Raw genomic sequence first — 21,635 nt, 5'->3', positions numbered from 1 at the left:
CCCACACCACCCCTCCCAAGCCTAGGCAATCTCTTCCTTCCTCACTCATAACTCCAGTAACAATTTCTGTGCTAAATCCTCAGTTCAAATCTTTCTCTCACACTCCAAGTCCTTATCCCTCACTAACCACTGGATCCCTCCACTTGGACATCCCCTCAGTATCTCCAAATCAATTAGTTTAAAACTGAGCTCATCATCCTCCCTCTCCTGCATTATCCCCCTCCTTTCCCACCCAAATTTGTTTCTCCCACTGTGTCTGTAACCTCTTTTCCATACTACAGGCAGAGGGGTTTCTCTAAAACAAAACTAATAATGTCACTCTCCTATTTGAAATCCTTTAAAGGCTATTCTGGCCCTGAGACAGGGCCCAAGTCCCTCAACATGAGTTATAAGGCCCTTGTGATCAGACACCCCACTCCCCTAACTTCTCCAGTTTCCTCTTTCCTGCTCCCCTCCTCCAGTCCCCCTCCCCTACCACCCGCCACACACACTTTAGGTTCTGACCATTTTGAACCTCTTCGGTTCCGGCATGGGTCCCATTCTTTTGGCCTCCAGGCCTTCGGTTAGGCTGCACCACCTGCCTGAGCCCCCACCTCTTACCAATCAGGCCCCTTTCCCTTGGCTAACTTCTGTTTATGCTTTAGAGATCTCAGTTTAGATATTCCTTCTTCTTGAAGACCCCTGCGCCTGATTCCCCATGTTTTTGCTAAATGCCTCTCCCAGGTGCTCCCGTTAGACCCTTTACTTGCTCAGGTATTTGCAAATTTGATTGTTGGCCTTTTCCACTGGACTAGTTCCCTAAGGGCAGGGTCCGTGTTTAATATTGTATCCCCAGTGCCCAGCACATGAATGAACTGTCGGCAGCCTTAAGTGAGTAGGCCGTGGGACCCAGGTCATAGGTCACAATAACTTGCCTGTGTTTGAGGGAAGAAGTAAATGTACGCATGCGCTGATAGCATTATGTAAACATGAATAATACGCATGCGCGAATCGCATGCGTACGCATTATGAACAATACGCATGTGCGGGCCGAATGAAAAAAGGGCGAGCGCTCCACGCGGGCGGCGCGCCATCTTGTTGAACTGAAAGAAAGCCTCGCCACCGCCTCTTGCCACAGGAGCCACCCGCTTGAACTAGAATAAAGTTCTGTTTCACTCCGTGTCGGCTCCTCGCGCATTATGTCGGCTCCTCACGCATTTTTTTCCAGTTGGGCAGCTCACCTCATCGAATCCCTCTCCAGACTCCCTCGGCTGACAGAACAAAGGCTGTGAAAATATGAATAACTCACAAAAGTTTGGAGACCCTACTTGTAAGGTAAAAACATGAATATGTATGTATGTTTGCATATATATTACAGATCAAGTTTTTTTCCTTCTTGGTGTTTTTGGGTGCTACTTGCTGATATTGTCGGTGACACCATAAAAGTGAGAAGATGTTTGGTAAGTTTCTGCAGAAAAAGGGAGGGCTCATGGTGTCCAGAGCACTCTGGGGATGCTGTTTCTTTGACCTTGAGCCTTACTGCTGTCCGGCTATCAGGTGGTGAGTGTATCCACCTTACAGTGAGGCTCAGAAGGCAGTTATGTGGGGGATTTGTCCTTCATCTTCAGTAGGGAAACAGAATATTTTGAACATTACCATTTAGTCCTCAGTGTAAATAATTTCGTATGATTTTCCCCTTTAGGGCAGGTGGGCAGGTTTGGCTAAGGAAGACAATGGCAAGAAATGTTGGGTGTCAGTGAAACCCTAGGACTAGCCACGCCTACTTAGATGGTGTTTGTGCCTGAAGTGAGGACTCTCTGAGACATTTTAACATGTGCCTCAAGTCTGCAGGTGAATCTGGAGTGCAGACTCTGTGATGCTCACACCTTCTCCTGTATCTGAGGGGAGAGAAGTCTGACATTTCCCAAAGGATTAAGTGTTGGTGTGTGATAAAGAATAAAGTGCCTTGTATACTGAACTTCTCAAGGGGGACTGTTCATTTCTGTCATCCTTTTTGATCTGTTGCAAAATAAAGGCAAAAGGAGGGAAGCTCAGTGCTCCACTGGTCCCCCAAGCAGAGGTGGATTTACTATGAAATGATGGCTCTTGAACTCCAGGGCCCCTCACTTACATGAGCTCTACCAATTGAACTAGTTGCTCATGCTTATAAGTGGTTTCATATAAAACCAGATTTCTGGTTTCTTTTGAAAAATAAAATTTTTGGCAATAATGGATTATATGTATGTTAATAATGAACTGGGGCTGTCTAGTGGCTATTCTTTTTAGACAGTTAAGTGGTCTCCAATTTTCCACAGTTTCTACCATTCTTGAATGTACTATACCAGGCCTACTTCACTCATTTATGTACAATATGTAGATTTGTGGGCAAATAAAAATATGAAAAGGTATATATAGAAAGAAATTCCTCAAGTTTTTCATTAGTAAATTAGTGAAGACATCATAAAGCTTCTTTGCTTTATTGGGTTTTCTGGTACATTTATCTCCTTAAAAAGGTGGTAAGAAATAGAAGCAGTAAACATCCCAGAGATATTAACTTTCTTTTCCCCATCTTTCCCAACAAACCACTCCACTGGCTGGTGAAAAAGGAGATGAATGGGAAGTTTACACTTCCTGGAGTTCCACTATCTTACGCTGTAATTTCTTTAGGTCTTTCTGCACTTTATATTTCTCTAAATCCATCTTTGTTTTCTGTATTTGCTGGAGGGAGCTGAGAGAGTCATGAATCGATTCAAATCCTGTAAGAGGATATGAGAATAGGTATACTGCAACTGAACAATGCATTGGAACTTTTTAATTTTTTAACAAAAGTTGCTAATCAGCAGTCTGGTCATAGTTGATCATTATTTAATTCAAAGCACATTAAATTCTGTTAAGACAAGTCTAAAAATATACGGTAATCCATTTCTCGTATGTCATGAAGATGCATTAGCAACAGTGTTTTAGCTTGCATCTGGCTTTATTGTGAAAATTCAGTTCCTCTCCTTCTCCACCCCAAAATATTGCATAATGAAATAATTCTGCATTTCCAGAGAGAAATTTAAAATATCTTATTTCTGTTTACTTTGACAAGAACTTTGGATGGTCTTGTATTCTTGTTACGAAATTGAAAGCAAGGGCCACAGATGAGATTTTAAACCTCTGAACGTCACCTGTCTGAGGGACCCAAGGAATGGCCACGGGCAGTGCCCGACCCCTACCTCTGCCCCCAGCACTTTACATCTTTCTTACGCAAGTCTAGCCACTCATAACCACAGCCTACCAGACCTCAAGCTTCTTAGGGTACAGCCCATTTCTTATTCACTGGAGACTTTCACATAATCATTTCTCTACCCGTTTTTATTAAAGGCATAAAAGAGCAAACCATTAGTTTGGAGTCCCCATTTGCTATACTCCCACTTTGTAAAATGCAGAAACATGTAGACTGCAAATTTCTCTTCATTTCATTCTGGGGTGGTACTAATGGAATGACTAAATTAAACCTCTGCTAGCTAAGTAGCAAGCAGGGCCCTAAAAGAAGGGCCAGTTAATTTTGGGACATCCTTCCTGGCCAGAAAATTCATTCTTTTGATTTGGTGGTGGGAGTTGGAGGGCAGGAGTGGTGAGGGTCAGGTATTCTATGCCAGGAACATCTGGCAGAATGAGACCATAATGTCTTCCCAGAACATCTCCAAAGGCATCTCCATAATGGACCAAAATTTGTTAGAATTTACATGAATTTTTCTGGCATCTAGGGGAAAGAAAATGAGTTGGGGCTTTCTCTCATAAAGGAACCTTCTGATTCCTGGTAATTCCCTCAGAATTGTGACTCGAGGCAGATGGCTGCTCCACAACCCGTGTCCCATGTCCTTCCCTCTGACAAATTAGATGAGCCTTTCCAATTAATCCTCTTTGAAGTTAGCTCAGCTTGACTCTGCCACCACTAGCCTCCTTAAGAAGAAAAGCAGTCATTATACTGGACTCCATTAACTCATCTCTCTTTCTCACTTCTAAACGTCAGGTCTCCAGTCTGACATCTGTCTAGGCTCATTACTTGCAATCAATGCGGGGCATTTGACTTAGGCTCATTTCATGATATACCCAGAAGCCAGGTCTTGATGATCACCAAGGACTTCCCAAGTCTAACAGTTCTATGATTCTGTGATCTTAGAGTTAAAGCTCACAGCAATGGCAAGCTTATGACATTACCAAGTGTGAATGAAGAAAGTATATTTTTACGTATTTATCTACCTACCAGTGACATGCTGATATTCTATGGGATATTTAAGAAATTCAGATTAAATACAAAAGGATGTCACTAATAACGAGACTGATCCCTGGCCATGAGCTCGAAGTAGAAAACCCTGAGGGACTGGGTAGAAAAGGGTGACTGTTCTTGACTTAAGCAAAGGTATCTGCTCACCTGATTGATATTCATTCTGCATTTTCTCTAATTCACCCCAGATGAGCTTTTCCAGTTGGTTCATCTTTTTGAATAGTTTATTTTCTATATGCTTTACTTTGTTTAGTTCTGCTTCCTGTTTTCGTGTGTTAATGAAATTCTCTAATTTGCTTGAAAGCTGCAGTAATTTTTCTTCCATTTTATTTTCAGACATAGCCTATAAAAGATATCATGGGGTCAGACTGCTGGAAAGAAAACCTGTGTCGATTTGTCTTTCAGTTTAGATGATTTTTTTTTTAAACAAATCTACTTTTCCATGTTAAACACGAAAATTCAAACCAAGTTCCCTTGTATCTAAAACTGTGTTCACAAGTGGAAGAGTTAATTCCTTTGTTTGGCCTTGTTCATTTGTAGTTTCTGGAGCTCTACGTGGTACAGGAGAAAAGAAAAGAAAGGCTGTGGTTTTGCTGAAACGCCTTGAGGATTTGGGATTTTAGTCTAGTGTTTAAAGACGTGTAGCCAAGGCAGGCATTTTTAGATACTGCTTAACCTGAGCTCCCTGGATGTGCTCCCGGTGTTAGACGTGTTATTCCCCCGAACCTCCTGTCTCTCCCTGGGCAGGCTTCAGCTAGAATGGTGGTTCTCCATCCATGCTGGCTAACAGAAGTCACTGGGGTCATCCCTCTCTGCCCCTCCCCACATTCTGATTCAGTTGGTCTCTGATGGAGCTCAGGAATTGTTGGTGTTTAAAAGCTCTCCAGGTGATTCTAAGGTAATGCACCATGGGGGCAGGAGACAGAGGCAGCCTGAGGCTAATTAGCTCCTCCTCCCTCCCCTACGGGGAATTAGGAGCAGAGGTGAGACTGATTTTAGCCCCTTTGCTTCTCCTCTCTTTGGTCCTGCCTGTCTCAGGAATGGTGTATTCCAGTCTCTCCTCCTTGCAGTGGGAGGTTTTTGTCCACAAGTGACCCTGTGGTCACCCAGTGCTGCCTAGAACTGGTGGGGGAGTCTGCCTAAATCCTGGAGAAGGACTAGCAGGCCCACTTGGCTGCAGACCTGACCGCATCTACTTTAACGGCCTTATCAGTGATGCAGCTCTAAGATTTGTCTTCCTCTCTGGGGCTCCTGCCTCTATCCATTTTTAACAAACTCAGGTGGAGTCATGGGAGCGTTATTTACTGGGCTGCCTAGAGCCCCTTTACTGACATTTCAGAAACATCTTATCTGAATCATCTGCTAGGCTGGCAGCCACTGGTGCCACTGATGGCCCTGTGCTGCTCTCCCCTGGGGCTCAGCAGCGAGGCCGCTGTGCTGGGTGGAGTGGGAGCCTGTGACAGATTTCTCGCCTCCAAACTTGGGGGCGTCTCTACAAGGTCTGACCTGGCAAAGGAGTTTTGAAAACCTTGATCTCCCGGTGGATCTCCGGAAAGGTAAAGTGACTTGTCTAAGGCGGTCAGTTTTCAGGCTTTATTGTTATCTAAGCATCATCCAGGGACCTTGTTCAGGAGGACAGATTCCCAAGGGGAGGCTCTGGAGGGTCAGATGCTTCACCTCTGGGTTGAGACCAGGAATCTGTACTTTAAAAAACTCCCTTTAGGTTATTCTGGTACAGGTAGAGCTCTGAGATATGGAGTTCACAGAGCTGGGGAGTAGCAAACAGGACCAGAAGGCAGGTCTCTGAAATCCTATTCCAGTGCCAAAAAAATAGGTTACTGATGCAGTGAAGGTAACTGTGAGTTTTTAAGTGTGGCTTTCGAGACCTCTACTCGTGGCTAACAACTAGACAGGGACATGCGGCAGTTTACTTCCTGAATAACAGAACCCCTTACCAGTTGCTCCTGCAGGAGCTTCAGACACTGATTTACATGGTCAAGGTGGACTTTTTCATATTTGATGAACTGGTTTTCTGTCCATTTTTGACAGTTCTCAATTTCTTCATATACATTTGTTGATAATGAATTAAATCTAAGGGGAAAAAAGTAGTTCTATTTTAACAAGTAAATGGAAACGTAAAACCAACCTTGAGTATTAAAGTCTGCAGGTTTTTCAGATGATGAGCCTTCGTGTGCTCAGCAAGCATGGCCTGATGGGGTGGGGGTGAGGGGGCCCCACCTCGAACTCGAGTTCAGCCCAACTGCTGACGACCCCCGTCCACACGCCTTGCTATGCACACCCACACAGCAGCAGGAGCACACCCACACAGAAGGGCATATGTCATCCATGCAGGTGTCCTCTCAGGACCCAGGGTACAGTGCATGCATATGTATGTGCAGAAGAATTACTTTGATAAGTCACTTGGCTTGGGGAGTGTACTCTATGGTAAGGGCCAGCAAACTTTTTCTGTAAAGGGTTAGATAATAAATATTTGCAGACTTTTTGGGCCATGTAGTCTCTGATGCAACCACTCAGCTCTGCTGTTACACGGCCGTTGCAGCAGGAAAGCAGCCACAGGTGACACACATGAGTCTGGCTTACAAAGAAACAATGAGCAAATGAGCATGGCTGTGGTTTAATCAAACTTTTACATTTCACAGACAATTCGCATGTCATAAAATATATTTTTTTCTTTAAAAAATTATTAGGAGTGTAAAAATCATCCTTAGCTGTGGGCAGATTGGCTAAGGGTGGTGGTTCGCTGAATCTTTGCTCAACAAGGGCCACTCTAAGGCTGCGGGAGGAGCTGGGCAGAGAAGACTTGCGTTGTCTAGGAGAGGAGAGAACAGAGTGTCCAAGGGAGATACTCCTTGGTTGTTGTCTCTGCTTCAGGCAAAATCTTCAGTAAAGTCTCCACTGTATCTCTGTGAGTGGATTCTTTGGGCGGGGAAGGTGGGGGCTGAAAGAGGTGCTGAGTTATTTACCTGGGGCAAAACCAGAAATAATAGGCAGAAGTGCAGGAACGGATTGCTGGCATCAAGTTGATGCACCACAGAGTATTAAATAACAGAGAATGAAGGATTTTTAACAATAGATTAAAGATTAAAAGGGTTGGACTCATTACATCAATTTGAAAAGAATTGCTCGAGCGTTTGAGTAGAAGGTGAATCCTCATCTGAAATGATGGAGAAATAGGAGGCTGAGAAGAGGGGGGATGAGAGATGGGGACCAGCAAGTGGTTTCTGTATGTTTTCTGGGTGTGACTTGCTTATGGTAACATGTCAATTTCAAATTCCCTTTTAGAGTAGGCTAAATATTAGACTAGAGGGAACAATCCATGTTGTTTGTTATTGAAAATATTCAGATTACCTTGCAACGTGGGGGGGCTTGAAATAATAGTTACTTGAATGATATGAAAAGTTAGATGAAGCTAAATTAGTTTGTGATATTTATCACTGGAAATGGCCTAAGACAGGCTGAACATGTACATGTCTGTCTATATATGTCTGTCTCTATACATGTATATGTCTTTATAGCTCTCCTGAAAAAGTGTTTGGACTAATAGTTGGAAAAGATAAGTTATGTGAGGTCATTTCCATTTATATTTAAACTAGGTGTCAGTTAGCAGTACCTGAAGATATTTCTGGTTGTCACAGATGGGAGCTGCTACTACTCTGGGAGTGGGTGGAGGCCAGGATGCTGCTAAGCATCCTGCAGTGCACAGGGCAGCCCCACAACAAAGAATTATCCCACCTCAATGCAACCTGTCCCGAGGTTGAGCAACTCGGATTCAGATAATGAAGTCAAGGAATGGGAAGGTAGTTACTTTCCCAATAGTTATATTTGTTGTAGTATAATAGCTAAATTCTGATCTTTATCTTTCTGAATTGACACTTTTTGATACAGAGAGGGATATTTTTCACATACAAAACATACCTTGATTCAGAAGAGTATCTCATAATTAAGAAGATGCAGTTGGTTACTTTTCCTGTTCTTAGTCTAATCAGGATTTCTAAACACTTATGTGACTGGCTTACAACTGCTGGATCTCAGGCAAATAAGTCCCCAGCTGAGAGGTGGACAACCTCTTTTTAGCCAACTGTTTCCTCTGTCTGCAACACTCTTCCTTAGAATATACAATGGCTCCTTTTCTAATTTCATTCAGATTTATATTCAAGCACTTATATATATCAGAGAAATTTTGTTTGTTTGTTTTTGACCACACACACACAAAATCCCTTTCCCCACCTGACACTCACTATTCCTTTAACCTTCTTTGTCTCCAGAACACTCATCACCATGTGATATGTATTAATTTGTGTGCTGTCTCCTCCACTAGAACCTAAGCTCCATGAAAGCAAGGATTTTGCTTTGTTCATGGCTGTGAACGATGCCTGGAATATAGAAAGTGCTCAATAAGTAGTGACTGAATAAATGATTTATTCTTTCTCATCGGATACCTTTTATTAGGGCTGTTCACAAATAACAAAACACAGACTTGTCAAGCTATTTAGAGACCTAATCTTTGATTTTCATCTTCCTTTGTCTCTGGTGGAAATATTAATTAATAATGTTAGTTAAGGGGAACAGTAAATCCCTAGATAATTAAGAGGTAGCTTTACAATCGAGAATCTGTCCTTCAGTGCTCACCTTTACTGTGTAAATAAATGAGAACATTTACTCTCATCACAGATAAATTATTAAAAGCCCTCTGAAAATCAAGGAACCATTAAATGTACTTAGGTAATACCTCTGGAAGGACATGCCAGTAATTGAAACTCTGAAATTAAAATAAAGCCATAAAGAATGAATTACTTCTTCTGATCCTTTTATAACAAGGTTTTGCCTGCAATTGGAGACTCACTTTCTTGGTAGCAATCAGAGGTGATATTCTGTCTGTTGGTAGTTTATTGAAATATGTAAGCATTATTTGAAAGGCATTCTCCTTGATAGAAAAAAAGGATAAAAATAGAGGTTTCTATAAATCTTTTTCTTTCTTTAGACTTTTTCCTAACATAATGGACATGATTTGCCATGTAAAAATTGTTTTTCTGTTAACTGTAGAACATACCGTTAAAATCTCAATAGGATGAATTTATCTCGATGACACTCACATTTGAGTTTCCAAATCCTCTGTACTGATGTTTATGGGAGGATTTTGATCAGATGTAGTTAGATACAGATAGGGATGTAGATAGGATAGATGGATAAGTAGATAGACAGGCTGATAGATAGCTTTTTCTTTCCTTTTTCTCAAAACACAAGTCAGACCTTAAAATTATGCACAGAGACCTCACTAAGACAAATGTGAGATAAAGCCTGGTTCCAAAAACTTTTTTGTTACTGATGTAATCAGGTTAAAATGTACACTAAGGGCAATTATAAGTGAGAAAGTTATAGAACAGTAAAGGAAAATTTGACAGGGATCCACAGACCCAGCGGATCCTTGGGTGAGGGCCGTGATGAGAGTGAATGGTCAGGGCAGAGTGTAGGGCTTGGAACAGATATCTCAGTGGCCTCCGTGGTTACGGCTGACATAGATAAATGAGGACATAGCTCCATCCTGGGCTAGTTTTACTAGTTCACTTATGTCTCAAACCCAATTGTCTTGCATTCACAATCTGTTGAATGAACTTTTTTAGGAGACATGAACATTCTGAATTCTTGGAAAATGTTATTACTACCAGGCTGTCAAGAATTCAGATAGTGGCTTTAACCACATGGGAACATAAAAAGATGGAGTGCCCTTTAATGCACTATAAACACAGAAGATGTTTTCATTTTTTGTAATTCACTCTGAATAACTGCTTCAGACTATGTGCATTTCTTTAGAGATTGAGTCTAAGAGTTTTTCATGTCAGAAGCAAGAACTTAATTTTAAGAAACATTTTTTTCTTCTAAGTTGATACCCGTATACCTTAAACTAATTTCTTCTTAATGTTCTGTGATTTCTCGTTAGTGACACTAATTAAAAAGCAATTCCAACTCCACTCTAATAGGAAGACTTTGTTGTTCATTCTAAATTGTACTTGAGTTTAAATCCCAGTATCTTCATAGCCTCATACCTTCATGGTTTTGAACACATGTGATTTTTCCTTTCCCTAAATGTCTATAGCACAGTTAGTTTACTCACAGGTGGAATTATGAGATGGAGGCATCACAGATTGACAAAAATAACCTGGGATTTGGAGTCAGACACTTTGTAGCTGTGTGACTGTGGGCAAACTACTTAATCTCCATGATTACAATACTCCTTGTCTCTGAAACGAGGCTAAGACCCAGCCTGCAGAGCTGGGTGCCCTTGAACATCTTGAGCACCTGGTAGGCATTTGTAAATAACAATGAATATTTATTATTTCTGTCTAATGATATATCTCATTTAACATTGTCTTAACTTTTACTTTACCTGTTTTTAGCTTTTCACTTAATATGGCTATGATTATATCTTTGGATATTCTAAAATACAACTTACATATTACAGGTGCTCAAAACATTCATTCATTCATGCATTCATTGGCTTCTATTTGTGTCTGAATGTACTGGGTGCTGAGGATGCAAAGATGAATGAGACAGGTCCTTGCTCTTGTCCCCTTCTACTACGGTAGCTTTTTCAAAGCCACGTGTAGTAAAATTTGACTCTGTGTATTTACTTCATTGACCAAATGCTCTTTCTTATAAATCACTATCAACTGAACAGTGTCAGCATCGAGAGCTATCTAGGGAGTGACTGGTAGGGGCCACCCCTGCTGAAGTACAGCTGTAGTTCATGACAGCCAAGACTTGTGCTCTGTAAGCACTGAGTTGTTGGCTTAGGACATTACTTAGCTGAACATCTAAGACCTTTCTGGAAAGATGAGAGAGAATCCCTTTAATGTGGGGATTCAGATAACACAGCCTGTGTGTCTCCTTTGTCAGTTCTAGTGATCAGTGCCAATGTCCCACGAGTTCACTAGAAAACCCCCAGACAATATTGAGGCATTTAAGTTCAATATAAAATATGTTCAGTTTACCACTTAACTTGAATTTGTTAAAGTTTCTAAATGGGAAATTTGCTCAATTAAACTTAACCTTTAATGTTATTAACATTCTTGTAATTCCTTTGTTCAGAGACAGTTTCTTAAAAAAGAAAAGCAAATTCTATACCCCCATCCACTTTGATTTGAGAAGTGCTTAGATTGGGAAAAAAAAAAAAAAGAGCCCTATCTGCCTTATTTTCTCTTTGAGCAAGATCCTTGGCAATATGTACCTCAGTCAAAGGATTAATATCCCTAATGTGAAGGAATCCTACCAGTTGATAGGAAAATGATAAAAATCACAATTCAAAATTTGACAAATGATAAGAATGGGCAGTTCACAGAAAAGGAAATCCACATGGTGAAAGTAATGCAAGTAAAAACAATTGAGATGCTATTTTTCATCCTTTAATTGGCAAATAGTAAAAAGAATATCCAGCGTGGATAAAAACATACAGAAAGGTCTTATGCACTGCTGGTGTGAGTGTAAATTGCTACAACATTTTTAGAAAGAAATTTATAAAAACTAATAAATACATAAACTCTTTCACCTAGGAATCTTGCCTGTAGAAATAATAGCACCTGTAAGTAAGAATACTTAAGGATATATGCACAGTAATTTTTGTTTGTGGTAGCTAGAAACTGGAAAGAATCTCTTCATCAGTAAGATAAATGGTTGAATTAATTATGGCATATCTGTAAGTCAAAATATCATGCAGCTGTGAAAAATATTGCTAGAATAACAGTCACTGATCCAGAGGGAGATATCCAAGATGTTCTGGGCAAAGACAAATTATTGAGTAATGTGTATAGGATTTATTTTAAAAAACCCATGCTCTCTGCTTATATATAATGAATGGTTTATATATATAAAATATAAGTTTTATGTATTTATATAAATATATTTATAAGTCCTTTTTCTGTTACATATTTATGTTAACAAGGGGGAAAACGTGGAAAGCTACATTTCTAGTGTTAACATTGGTTACATTAGGAAGCAGGGATAGTGACCTCTTTTTTCATCTTGGTCATTTTTATTTGTTACAATGAATGCATATTACTTTTTAATTAAAAACATCAATGGAGAAAAATTTTTAAAAAGAGTCATGGATGCAGTTGAATTATTAGAGCTTATAAGTATTTGTCTGGGGAAAAACCTGGTTTATAAATTCACTATTACCTTCTGCAAAACTAATGACATTTTAAGACTTCATTGTTTCAAGGGAGAAAAAGATTCCAGTTTATACTACTACAAAAGTGTCCAGGTTCAGATTTAACTATTTAGATGATTCGTCTATAAGTCAGCTTTCCACAGGACTGAAGATGGAAGAAATACACAGCATCAGCAGTGAAGGAGTCAGCCCTAGACATCAGACATTTCCTCTTTCCCTCTTTTCTATTTGTTAATATTCTTCATCTCTTTAAGCCAGTCTTCCATTCCAGACTATAAGTCCATTTTCTCCCCCAGTAAAATAAATTCTTAAATTGTACTTCTAGAAACATTTTATTTTTCTACTTCTCCCTTGGACATTTTTCTCTATCTTAATTTAATTCTAAGATAAAGGGATTAGATTAAGCATGACACAGATACTTACTGAATACCCTCCCTGTGCTGAATTTAAGAACCTAGACACGCTTTTTTGGAGAATGAAGAAAGTAGGTGTTTTCTGTTTATCCAAGATATCTACGTCTCTGACTTAGTGATTACTACTGTTTTTCATCAATTTCTAGGACATAAATATTTCTTAATTTAATATCTCTGAAATTGGGAGGCTTCTTAAAATGATGGTGTGCTATGGTTTAATTGTTAGCTTCATGTCTTAGAGGTACAAGAATATAATGGTACATCTTATAGCCAATGGCATAGATTTAATGAAATACGATAGAGATTGGGGAAAATGGAGAAAGCAGAGTATATCCAGAATACTGGATTTGACCAAGGCACTAAGCTCAGGTGATGTGGGACAGAGGGAAAAAACAGAATAGAAGGGGCAGTAATGTATCATCCAAGGGACTAGGATTTCCCTGTGCCTGAAATGGTGGTCATTTAAATAAGAAAGGGGGATTTGAGGATACAGAGGCCAGTAGTTTGAATGTGGAGTCTTGTCTCCTTTATTGCTTTCTCCATTGCACAGAGGAAAACTCAGTGTAAGGGGATAGAGACCAGTCTTTAAAATAGGGAAGCTATAACTGTGCAAGTAGAGGATCTTAGAAGAAATCTCAGGAGAAAAGCTTGTACATCAAAGTTGTTTAAAAATTATTTGATAATCTTGTGGAATCTGTGTATGTTGTATGTTCAAAGTTCTTTTGATTATTTTATTTTGGCAGATGGGGAGGTAAATTAGGTTTATTTATTTTTGGAGGAGGTACTGGATTTTGAACCCAGGACCCTGTGCATGCTAAGCGTGCACTCTACTACTTGAGCTATATCCTCCCCCCTCAAGAGTTCTTTACAGTGAAGCATTTTAATAAATGATTGATGATAAATTAAAATCATACTCTATAGGAAAGGTTAGGATAAGTATCGTTTCAGTTAAGATATTATGCAAACAGAATGACAAATAAATACATATTTCTTTTTTATTACTAATATTGTGTATTACTTTAGTGTAGAATATTCTCTGCCTTCGTTTGTTGCTTTATTTCTTGGCCAGGTTCAAATTCCTGGGATAGGTTTATATTTAATGCCAATGCTTTCATTAGGCAAAACCCTAATGCATTAAACAGAATTAAAAATCTTCCATTCACTTACTTGAACTCCAAAAGGTTCACTTCATGGCGATAATCCCCCTGGACCATCTTTAAATTTGAAGTTTGCTCAGAACTGGAAGCCTCTATTTTTCCTAAGAGCTGTGTTACCTAAAGAAAGTACAAAAGGGAACTTTTGTGTGTGTGAACAAAACCACTAGCACTTACACCTTAATTATACTTTATTCCTAAAGGAGCCAGGGATAAAGATATGAGCCTAAAGCAAATTTGCATTTGAAAATGATTTTTTTCAAAGGAATGATTCAACAATTATAGCACTATCTTCAGGGGAAGGACAAAGGGGGAGTGTTCTGTTCCGCTGTCTGTAACAGTCTTTTTGATAACAGACTATGTGATGAGATGACAAAATGGACTATTAACATTGGTTTATCAATTTGTTAATTTGATTATTTCTTTACTTTCTGTCTCCCAGGTTACAATGTAAGCCACTCTGTCCTCTATCATCTATTGCACATTAGATGACCAATGGTCAGTGCTCACCAAATACTTACTGAATAAATGCTTAAATGTGCAATTGGGCTCTGTGAAGAAAACACATGAGTGGCCTAAGGTCAGGCCTCAGAAATTTCCAGGTAGGATTCTGACAGGAGTATAGGGAAAGGCCAAGTGAAATGACCTAGGGTGTATAAAAGCAGGAAAACATAAGTTCCAGGTTTGGGAGTTAGGATAAAAGTGCCTTCCACATTGAGGAAGTTCTTTAGGTGACAGGACTGGATGGGGAAACAGACGCAGAATAGCAGCAGCCTGTAATCATGTCCATGCAAATGAAACTACACGGTTGCCTTCAGTCAAACAATTCAACTCCTGAAAGAGACGTTCATGTGGAACTCAGTGGTACTTAATGAAATTTGAGTTCTCTTGGAAAAGAAAGAGGTGAATAATGGAAGGGTTTGAACAGATAGATGTTGGTTGGGCAACCGATACCACATGAATGCTTATTTGTAGGAGATACACTCAAAACAGTGTATTTATAGGAGGTACACTCAAAAGCAGAATTGTTAGCAATGAAAGATAGTGAAATACAAGCCTGGAAAAGCAAAGGCAAAGAAAGCAGGCAGAGCAATGTCATTAGACAAAACATTCCGCAAGGCAAGCTCTGTTAACGGGGGCAAAGATGGTCATTTAAAATCCACAGTGAAAAACAGTTTTGAATCCTTATTTACCTTAAATATTGGAAGGCAGCTATCTAACCACTAGACCACCAACGCTTCTATTTACCTTATATATTGAACTAAAAAGCAACAGTTGTAGAATTATAAGGATAAACTAACAGAGACAATATATTAGAGATTTTAAATGACGTCTCTTGACTCTTACTGGTCAAGTAAGTAAAATATAAATAAATATATAGGAAGATATGAAAAATACAATTTATTTAATAGATTTACATACCAAACAGTCTAACTTACAAACAGCAAATATTCATCCTTTCCCAGTGCCTACTGAGCATTTGTAAAAACTAAGCAAACATGACTACAAAGAAACTCAAATTATTCCAAAAAAGCAGGAAAAGCAACTAACTACACTGCACTAAAACTAGAAATGAATAAAAGGGTAAAGAAACAAAAATCTAACCATTTGAGTAAAAGAAAACTTTTTAAATTCTGTTTTTAATTTCAGTGTTTCACATGAAAATGTGCCTCTCAGGTCACATATAAGTAGCATCTTACAGCCAAAGGCCTTGACTGCTGTGCCCAAAACCCATCACCCTGTGTTGAGGCCATGCTTCCCACTGGCTGCTCCCAGTCAGTGTCTGAGCTGTAGTCCTTTGATGAGTGACTCTGGTTCAAGGAACTAGATGAAACTTCGTTAGAATGGCATTGCAGCCTAGGACCTTCCTCTGCTGTCTTTTTCACAGGAGTCAGTAGCACTGCAGGCGGATAGCTCTCTTCATCTCCTTCAGTTCCCTCCCCATTTTCCTTCACAGTTTTTTCCCCTCAATAAATCTCTTGCACATCTACTTCCTTTATGGCATTTGCTTTTCAGTGGACTAACACAAATGTCAAAGAGTGCATCAGTGCTGCAATTACAATTAACTTAGGAAAAGATAATGAGAATATCACATATCAAAAGGACATAGCCACATCTATAATCAGAGGTAAATTTGTGGCATTAAATTTTTCCATCATTATACAAGACAGAATGAAGTTAGGTATAAACTTGCCATTCATGTCACAAAGTTAAAAAGAGAAAGACAAACCTAACCAAAGGAAAGCAGGATGAAGAAAGTGACAAATTGTGGTAGGCAGGATGGCTCCACAGAGGTGTCCATGTCCTCATCCCTGGAATCTGTGAATGTGTTATACTGGAGGGCCAAAGGAATTTGCATCTGTAATTAAGGTTTACAGACCTTGAAATAAGCTGTAATTCAAGCTTTACAAACCTTGAAATAGGAAGATTATCCTGTCTTGTCCAAGGGGGCCGAATCTAATATGAGCCCCTAAAAGCAGAGAACTTTCTCCAGCTGGAGTCAAAGAGAGGCAACAGCAGAAGTAGTCAAAAGATTTGAAGCATGAGATGAACTTGACCTGCTCTTGCTGGAGAGAAGCTCCATGGAAAAAACGAGATAGATAGCAGGCAGCTGGGGGAAGTCTGGTTCCCAACTGAAAGCCAGCAAGGACCTCAGTCCTGAAACTGCAAGAAACTGAATTGAGCCAAAACTTTGAATGAGCCAGAAGGAGCATTCATCCCCTGAGCCTCCCCAAAGGAACACAGCCATGCTGATACCTTGATTTCTGCCTTGTGATACCCTAAGCAGAGGATCCAGTCTAGCCTACCCAGACTTTTACCTACAGAAACTGTAAGGTAATACATTTGTGTTGTTATAAACCACTCAGTGTGTGGTAACTTGTTATGGCAGCAACAGAAAACTGATACACAAACATTTAAAAAAAATGTTTAAGAAACAAAATTTATGGGATTGATACTTAAGTCCAAGGGCTGTTTTTTTTTTTTTTTTTGAAAAGGTAGTTTGTCTTATTCTAAATATGAAGAGAGGGCACATAAATATTAAAATTAGGAGTAAGAAAATAAAGAACAGTTATAAATACCTATGATCCAAATAACATAGCAAGAACATTCACAAAGCTGAAATTGTAGATAAAATGGAAGCCCAATAATTATGAGACTTTTATTCACTTTTCTTAATCCAAAGTAGAAGGAGACCAAAAATAAGGATTCAGAAGACCTAGCCAGTATGCTGTTTTTTGTGGATATTGACTGACCTTTGTCCCTAAAAATATGAAATATATATTCTTTTGAACACACACAAAATTTTAGTATCCAACCACCAAGTGAACCCCTCAAAATATTTTAGAAACTAAGACTGGTATATAGAACAGATTTTAATTACAGTGTGAGAAAACTAAAAATGAATACCAGAATAACAAAACAAAAAATCTTTAACTCAGGAAAAAAATCAAAAACAAAAGAACCCTAACAACTAACTCTTAACTATTCAATCAAAAGAAAAATAGGCAATTGCAGAATTTCTAGGAAATGATAATGAGAACATTATATGTCCAACCGTAGGGGATGTAGAATTAAAGAAATAAATGAATACTTGGGGAATGTTCATAGTCTTAAGTGCTTATATCAGTAAAAAAGGAAGATACAAATATTTATGGTTCAAAAAGTTAGAAAATAGAAAACTGCAGGGAAGGAAAAAATAATAAAAATAAAAGCTTAAACTGATGAATTGGAAAACAAAATGGAAGTAGAATTAAAAACATAAAAAGTCTGGTTCATTGGAGAATAATCAGTGTAATTCTAAGGCAAAAAGAAAAAAAGAAAAGCACAAATAAACAAAATGATAAATGGCCAGGGGAGAAATACCAGTAGAAGGAATTAAAACAATCCTAAAAGCATTTTGCAAAACTTTATGCAAATAAATTTTAAAATCTGGATGAAATAGATATTTTTTTCCAAGGAAAAGTAATTTACTAAAGCTCAGCCTTGAAGAGAGAACGTTTAAACAGACCAATTTCCACAGGAAAAAAATCAAGCAAATGTACCAAAGGATTCCTTTCCCCACAAAATCATTAGGCCCAGACACTTTCAGAAGCTAACAAATCCTTAATGAATAGATAACTATAATGTTCTTCAAACTATTTCAGACCATAGAAAAAGAAGAGAAATTTTCAAATTATTTTTATAAAGTCAGTGCAACATTGATTCCAAAATCTGAAAAAGATTGTACAAAAAATGCTCTTGGAGACTCATTTATAGACTTGCTGTTAAATTCTTAAGTAAAATATCAGTAAATAGTATCCAGCAGCACAGTTGAAAAAAGCATCATAATCAAGTACAGCTGAGTTTTTTAAAGAAGTAAGGATTGTTTAATAATAGGAAATGTATTAACACAAATAGTTATGCTAGTGTAGTTTAGAATAAAACTGACATTATCTGCACAAATGCCAAAAAGGAATTTAACATAATTCCTAATTATTCTTTTTAAAAAATTAAGATATAATTGACACCTAAAATCGTATTAGCTTTAGTTGTACAACATAATGAGTTGATACATGTATATACTGTAAAATGATTATACAGTCACTTAACATTCACTGCCTCACATAGTGACAATTTTTTTTCTTGGAATGAGAACTTTGAATATCTACTCTCTTTAACAACTTTTAAATGCACAATACAGTATTGTTAACTGTAGTCACTATGGTGTAATTATATCCGCAAGACTTACTTATCTTTATAATCATACTTGATTTTAAAAACATCCATAAAATAGGAATAATATCAAACAGGTTAGAAATACTGGGGACATTTCTATTAAAGTCAAGAACAAGACTATTCCTGCATTACTGTTTGTTATTGTACTGGAGTTGTTATTCAAAAAGGAGAATTTCTGTGTATGAAATTCCATATATGAAAATGGAAAAAGATGAGCTTAAATTATTATTATTTGAAAGTCATATGATTGTGTGCCTGGAAAAACCAACTGAAAAATTACTATTGTCAAGAAGAGAACTCACTGTTAGTGGAGTGTAAAGGTAATAACAGCTTTTACAATATACACATAACAACTACGTAGAAGAGATAATGAAATCCCCATTACAATAAACTAAAAGAAGATGGAGAAATCTCAAAATACATTTAAGATGATGCCAAACCTAAGTGAGGTACATTTGAAACCACTCCTGAAGGATATAGAAGCAAAACACTTGTATAAAACACTCAGCATTATGAATATGTCAGTTCTAAAGTTAATTTATAAATTTGACATGATGTCAATAAACATTAAAGGAGAAAGACTTGTCTATTTATTTGTTGGAACTATAAGGCTGATTTTAAAATCATATGCAAAAACATATTATCTCCCCCTGCAAAGAAAAATGGGGATAAAATCATATGCAAAAACAAACAGTTACCACCAGGAAAAGGGAAAAAAACAGTGGAAGGGATTAGCCCTACAAAATATTAAAAATACTACAAGTCCCCAATAAGTAAAATAATGAGTAAGAAACATTCTTTTCTAAGAAAAACTCCAAATGGATCAAGAATTTAAATACAAACAATAAAGCCATGAAAGTGCTAGAAGAATATGTGGGCAATTCTTTCAAGCCTTTGTGTGGGGAAGCTCTATCTGTCACTTAAAATTCCAGAAGCCACAAAAGACTGATAAATTCAGCTACAAATAGAGAACATATGCACATCAAAAGTCAAAAGGCAAATGACAAACCGGGAAAACGCGTCTGCAGCTCATATCATAGAGAAAGGGCTCATCTCCCTAACAAGGAGCTCCTAGAAATTGAAAAGAAAGAGAAAAATAACCCAGTAGAGCAATGGAAAAAAGACATGAACTGACAGCTCACTAAAAAGGAAATAAAAATAGCTCTAAAGTATATGAAAAGATGTTCAACCTCATAACAAAAAAGGCTTATTGAAACACAGAGATGCTATCTTTTTTTTTTTAAGGCAAAATTTAAAGGTCAAACAACGCTCACTGGTGAGTCAGTGGGGATATAGGACAGTTTACATATTGCTGGTGGGTGTGCAATTCGGTAAAAGCCCTATAGAGAGCAAGATCTTTCCAAGTAACAAACACGGGAGCCTTCGACCCAGCAATCCCACTTCTGGGTATCCTACAGACATACCTACAGACACACAAAATGAGACAAGTACAAAGTTATACATTGCAATATTGTTCAAAAGAGCAAAATGTTGAAAAGAACCCAAATGTCCATCTATGAGAGATTGGTTAAATGAGCTATTATACACAGAGGAAGAGTATACAGTCGTGAAAAAGAATGAGGGAGCTCTCCAGGTACTGATATAATGAATCTCTTGGATATATTTGTTTTGTTAAAAAAAAAAAACCAAAACCAGATGCCTAGTAATACACATATAGTATGTTATCTTTTGTGCAAAAAAGGAGGAAATGAGACCATGTATTTGTATTTGCTTGTGTCTTTGTAAAGGCATACTGAAAGGAGTCACAACAAACTAATAAAAATGGTTACTTGTAATGAAAGGATGTGATAATTGATGACAGAAGTGGGAGTGAAAATTCCCAGGGTGTATTTTCTTGTAGAGTTTTGATTTTGAACCATATGTATGTATTACCTTAAAAAAAACTAAGAAGAGAGAAACTATAGTCTAATATCACCTTTGAACTTAGATGCAAAATAAAGTGCTAAAGTATTACACAAAGACTGTAGTGCTTTCGTTAAGAAATGCCAGAATGTGTCAGTATTGGGAAATGCATTGATACAGTACATTAGAAGGCCAAAGAATTAAACAAGCTAACAAACAAAAAACCAAACCAAAAAGCAACTAATATGGTGACTTAGACATTTGTTAATATCTAAAAGGCATTTTATAAAATTGTATGTTCAGTTCTAATAAAAACTAAGTAAAGTAGGAATTGATGGATACTTCCTCAATATAATTAAAAATACATCAACTAATGGCCAACAGCAAACAACAAAGTCATTTCTAGTGTAATCAGAAATTGGAAAAGCTGCCTTCTATGAACACTCTTATGTAACAGTATTCTGAAAGTTCCGGTCAAGGCCTTTAAGAAAAAATAATGAAATTTTACATCAGAAAACCAGAGCTATAGTTGTTACGATTTATTGTTAATATGTTTTGAGTACCTTGAAAAACTGAGAGAATCAAGCGAAAAACTATTAGGACTAATTAGGTGGGTTTGTAGGGGGCAACTAGGGGAGCCTGATGGGACTGCAGTGAACTGTGTGCCCCTGTGAGCCTTCTCCTCTTGATAAGCTGTCTCCCAGGAACAAAGAGTCAAACACCAAGTGTTCATCTCCCCCGATTCCGGAAGGATTTCCACTTTGTTTTGCCCAAATGACTTCAGAGGAGATGTGCTTGTCTCACATAAGGTACATGACAAAAAGGGGGCACAGAAGAGGTTTGCATTGGCTCCTTTAGTTAAACCATTAACTGGGGAGTTGAAAAGGGGGAGACACATTTCAGGCAGAAAAGAGCACAAACCACCTGGAGGCCGTGCAGTATTTTGGAGTGAGAGGACCTACCTGCGGGTAGTTCAGTGTCACTGGGTATAAAAGGTGAGCCAGGGAGCACAGGGTGAGCTGCAGAGATAAGCAGGGGCCAGTGTGGAGATG

The 21,635-nt window shown here is 38.2% G+C and overlaps 1 protein-coding gene across 1 annotated transcript in view; it reads right to left on the bottom strand.

The window, feature by feature from the left end:
• Window positions 1-1,745: 1,745 nt before the first annotated feature.
• The window catches only part of FAM81B (family with sequence similarity 81 member B), a 47,892-nt gene continuing 28,002 nt past the window's right edge, over window positions 1,746-21,635 (bottom strand). Inside the window, 4 exon segments of the mRNA XM_010949560.3 lie at window positions 1,746-2,735; window positions 4,400-4,595; window positions 6,208-6,343; window positions 14,018-14,124. Of these exon segments, the coding sequence (XP_010947862.2) occupies window positions 2,602-2,735; window positions 4,400-4,595; window positions 6,208-6,343; window positions 14,018-14,124 (573 nt within the window). The 3' untranslated portion in view covers window positions 1,746-2,601.

Source organism: Camelus bactrianus, chromosome 3, assembly GCF_048773025.1.
Source record: "Camelus bactrianus isolate YW-2024 breed Bactrian camel chromosome 3, ASM4877302v1, whole genome shotgun sequence".
Taxonomy (NCBI): domain Eukaryota; kingdom Metazoa; phylum Chordata; class Mammalia; order Artiodactyla; family Camelidae; genus Camelus; species Camelus bactrianus.
This window is presented reverse-complemented; position numbering and strand designations above follow the sequence as displayed.